Raw genomic sequence first — 5000 nt, 5'->3', positions numbered from 1 at the left:
CCGCTCTGGTATCATCAAGAGTTGCGTTCAGACGAGGTTGATTTGTTGAGCCTTCAGCTGGACAATTTGTATTTGAAGTTGACTTATCTTGACTCTTTCCTTCTTCTTTGATTGGTTCTACCAAAGGTGCAAAGAAATTCGCGACAGCTGTTTCTGTAATTATTATTACATGTATGTTGAAAGGTTTGCAAAGCCAATGCCATACAGTAGGGAAAAAAGATTTAAAACACTCTAAGAAGAACAATGCTCTACGTTTATACTTCCAAACGGTACCCATTGTTGTTGTTTCCAGAATTTTACCATTATTTTTGTCCTGTAAAACTGTGTACTATATATCCCCCCCCCCCCCCCAGCCACCAAAAATATTTTTAAAGTATTTTTGAAATAAATAAATAAATAAATAAATGAATAAATAAATAAATAAATAAATAAATAAATAAATAAATAAATAAATAAATAAATAAATAAATAAGAAAGAAAGAAAGAAAGAAATAAGTAAATAAAATACAACTTCAAAAACAGTTAAATTTGTGATTATACTTTTGTGAAGGTATAAGATATGTCGATCCTGTCCTTGTCAACCCAAACTTTATCTCTAACCGCGTGGTCTGTGAGATCATGCACGACACACCATGGTCCCTATGGTCAACGGGTTAGCCCTAGAAGCCTGTACATGTATTTCCCCGTTTTGAGCAAAAATTTACCCTATCTGTTATGTGACACAGCAGCTACACCTTTAGGAACATCCTACTGTCCATTACTGGGACCAGCACAAAATTGGTATATGATATATTCCTTCAGTAGTAGTGAGAAAAATGTACATTCAAGCCCCTCCCCTCCCCCTTTTCCATCTGTAAAAAACCGCCACATCAAAACTAAACAAAAAATGCACAAACACAACCCACCAAAACTAACAACCCCCCACCCCCTCCCCCCAACCATCACCACCAACAAAAAAAACTGTTACTTTACGGCTTAACATGTTTTTTAAAAATGAGTCGTCTGGTTGAACAGGTTCCAGTTACCCTTTTCACTCTGATATTTAACCCCTTTTGTACCACGTTTTATAACCCGGAACTCTGAATGCCTAAACTCGAAATACAAATGTACCAGTGCTCTGGCGCTTGGAACTGAAAGAGTTAATGAGGCTGAACTAATGTGACAACGGATTTGTGTGGCAGTGTTGCGGATATAAGCAGCACAATGGAATAGGTTTAAACAAAGATACAACCATAGGGAAATGGAAATGCACCAACATTGTCTTTTGTCCTCGGGTGAGATCAACGAAGCGTGAGGCCAACGTTCTTACGCTCAATGCAGTGTACGAATGAGAATGTGTTGTGTGGTGTGTTGATTGCCTTTACCATGTAGGCTATTATGTTGTAAGGAATCTAGACGAAATTCTTTTGCTGTTTGTAATCCGACGCCTGAAGTTGACTTTATAATGCAAAGCTGGTATTTAGGGAAGAAATAAACGTGGAATCAACAAAAGCCCATTATACCTAACACATCCGATTAGCGGGTGGTTGGCAGGTGCTCTGGTGTAGTCTGCTCCTTCTTTCCTTTATTATATACCGGTATCCTCTTTTGTCCTTATCTCTCCTCCTTTATTTTGTTTGTTACTCTCTTGTAACAACTCTACTAATCTTCGGCACTTGCATGACCTTATTGTGTTGCAAATGCCGTTGAACTTTTACTGAAACTTAACAAACACACGATTGTTACATGTACAACGAAATAGCTCGCGCTCCTATTTGAAATTCCTTGAAATTAAAAAGAACGTCCTGAAATATGTTGGGGGGGGGGGGATTCATTTATGAAATGACGCGTTTGCAACTATTTACAGGGTATCTTATAAAACAGGTGTAAAGATTGTTTATAAAGCGTTTCTATTTGAGAAATGAAAGAATGTTTTCAGCAACGATGGTGACATCGAAAAAGCGCACGGAGACTCAGATTTTGGAGGACGTTTATTTTAAAGTAGTGCTTGCCAACCTTGGCGATGTCGCCGATTACTATTAGTCTAGGTTTGGTAATTTCGGTGGGCATCACCCAGGTAGTGACAGCTATATAAGTCAATGCCATACTGGGAAATAATATGGAGATGGGTGGTTTCCCTCCTATAAATGGTAGAAGTAGGCTCTGATTTAAAAAAAAAGTTAACAAGCAATGTTCTAGTGAGATAACCGTCTCATGGTGTATTACTTATAATCAAGCAAATAGCGCTGACAGTATTTAAAGGTCTTAAAAAGTTTCAAATGAATGTTTCACTTATGAATCTCTGAACAAATTGTAAGTTATAACATAGGCTTAACGATAGCTGGTCGGTTATTGTGATACAGTTGCTTAAGTACATATGCAATTGATCGACTGTACAGAAGTTCGACGATGTTCGAATACGAGCGGGGTCGAACATTTTTTGTCCTTCTTCCAGTAACAATTATAACTTTCCCTCAGGACGACGCCCAGACGTAGGCATCGAGTGATTAGCTTCCAAAATGATCCACTATGTGTCTAGTACTAGTACGGATTTAAATGTCAGCAAAAACAAGACAGGAGGTTGGAATGCGCTCTATTAGACCCAACAACCTTTTTCAGTTCATGAGTTGTTTCTGTCTATCTACCTTGCTTATTATCTGCATACAACGGTGATTATCGAATCCAATGTGTTTCCTTTCACTATTTAACTAACAACAACAGCGACAATAAAGGAAAAAAAAGAAAAGAAGGAGAAAATATGCGCGTTTTATTCGTACTTATGTTGTACAGCATACAAAGAAAACAAAAGCATTCGGAGAAACTCAGGCATCAGATATATGACCTACATAAAATGATAACACAACAGAGGAGAACCATACAGTAAGTGAAAACAAATTAAAATAAAAACTAGTTTTAAAATATAATATTTAGAATTGACCCAATACGCTTATTCTATATCGTACTATGCTTACAAGAGTTTGAGAAATTCGATTACCCCGATTTTGCAGAGACTAATTTCCTAAACGGTTTTGTGTGTTGGTCCGTTCCTTAGCACCCGTAGCAACTGTTTGTTCTATGGCCATACTCATCCACTCGATCAAAACTCGAAACGTGGCGAGTGCAGACCAGTATGTCGATCTCTGTCTGTTGCAACATGTTAGATCTATCTATATTTGGAATCAGAAATCGTTATTTTGCTGAAAGGTCTTTTACACAAGTTAAGTATCAAAGAATACGTCCTGACACACGGGTCTCAGTGTTGTAATGGTTGGGATCATTGCCTGGCAAGCTAGAGACTTGAGTTCTATGGGCACCTGGGTAAGATATAATATTGAATATCCCCTTTTTTATGACATGACGAATCCAAATCAGGCAGAACTGACATTAACGGCCTCCAAAAAAGAACTAAATTGTATTGACTGGGGCGTAAAACATTCCAATCATCATTATCAAACAATTGAAGTGTTCAACCGGTCGCAGTTTTGAAGCAAAAACATGTAACTCAAAGCTCAAACGTTCCACGTGTACACACAGTGCGCTCGAGATCTCACACTGTCAGGAGAATGCTTCTCTGATGACCACTCTGGGTTTATCATGTACTCTTTCCCCTTGCCCGCCATCTTGTTAGATGTGTGCCGGAAACAGCAGGCTGGGTCATTGGTCTTTTCAATGTCGGGGGGAAAGATGATTGACATGGGCCGAGGAATCACCTCCGCTGGCAGGAAGATTTTTGGTCTGGACGGAACAATCCTGTTTAGAAAAAACAAATAATAAAAGCATATTATTATAGTGTTGTACTTTTGCATTTCAAAACTGGTCGGGCTCTTGTGTTTTACAGGATATGTTTTAGAACTAAATCGTAAGGTACAGATGTGGACATTTATTTTTGAAGGGGAATGCATGATGCAATAAGTACTATACTGTAAGCCTGCCACAAGTTAGAGAAATTATTCACTTGGGTTTCCCAAACCATAAATTACTCACCAGGGATTTAGATCATATTAGTACGGCTCAACATGCGAACTGAGCATTTGGAAGTTCTATTTGATTTAACTTTTGACCACAGTTGGAAGTAAACCTTTCATTCTAAAACGAGAAGTCAAATGTGATAATTATTGCCGTATTTAAGTCATTAATTGTTTTTCTGAAAGTGTTTGGATTGTTTCACATTAGACAGTGTACAGGTCCCAACTAAAAGAATCATCAGAATGAAATTATCCCCCCCCCCCGGTCTCCCGAACCACCCGATCAAACAAAAGAAGAAAAAAAGAAAACACTAGAAAAGGATAATATGCCCCAAACCACTTGAACGAAAGTTTAACAAAACGGTATCACTGCAATGAGGCTTACTTTTTCACTTCATTTTCCCACTCTCTCATATCCCGAGTCGTGTAACCGGGAAAGTGCATGGCGTCGTTGACGTGAGGCAGGTGGCAGATCAATTTCCGGTTGAGCGCATTATAACCAACGCGCATCTTGGTCTTGTCCGGGGGCATGGTAATGGCGGTGTGGTAAGGAATGAGAGCGTCTTTGCTGCGGAACGCGGTGCTTGGCGGTGCACTTCCGCTCTGGCGACCATAGGAGAGGGGAGGGAAGCTGACGGGGTCATCTCCATTGTCTATCGTTTGGGAAGATGTCGCTGGTCGTCTGTGCCGAGCTCGGGTGTGGTGGTTGCAAGATCTGCTGGACAAAACCTGTCTTTGGTCTAAGATGTCGTTCACATGGTACCCCCGGGCGCTGTTGGTATCTCCCCCTTGACTGCGCCTCGATCTGCGGCTCTGCAAATTCCTCCATAGCTCTCGAATTGCGTAGGTCTCTGAGGATGCGTGTTTATTTGTTGTTTATTTAAATCAATATGTATGACTTGGGAAACTTAAGTGAAGGGTATTAACAGTACCTTAGAATAATTGTAGTCTATTAACAAGGATGAAACAGTGGTTCACTAAAGGATAGAAATAATATTTGACCCCTACCCAAAAACAAAAACAAAAACAAAACAAAACAACCCCCCCCCTTCCAAC

The 5000-nt window shown here is 39.6% G+C and overlaps 1 protein-coding gene across 1 annotated transcript; it reads right to left on the bottom strand.

Moving 5' to 3' along the window:
• Positions 1 to 2725: 2725 nt before the first annotated feature.
• LOC101845093 lies at positions 2726 to 4795 on the bottom strand (the record flags this gene model as incomplete). Its single annotated transcript, XM_013082456.2, is given in 2 exon segments — positions 2726 to 3729; positions 4330 to 4795. Coding segments are annotated over 2 exon segments (707 nt in total), but the record flags the coding sequence as incomplete, so codon positions are not given.
• Between the last annotated feature and the right edge of the window lie 205 nt (positions 4796 to 5000).

This window comes from Aplysia californica, unplaced genomic scaffold (genome assembly GCF_000002075.1).
Source record: "Aplysia californica isolate F4 #8 unplaced genomic scaffold, AplCal3.0 scaffold00175, whole genome shotgun sequence".
Taxonomy (NCBI): Eukaryota; Metazoa; Mollusca; class Gastropoda; order Aplysiida; family Aplysiidae; genus Aplysia; species Aplysia californica.
This window is presented reverse-complemented; position numbering and strand designations above follow the sequence as displayed.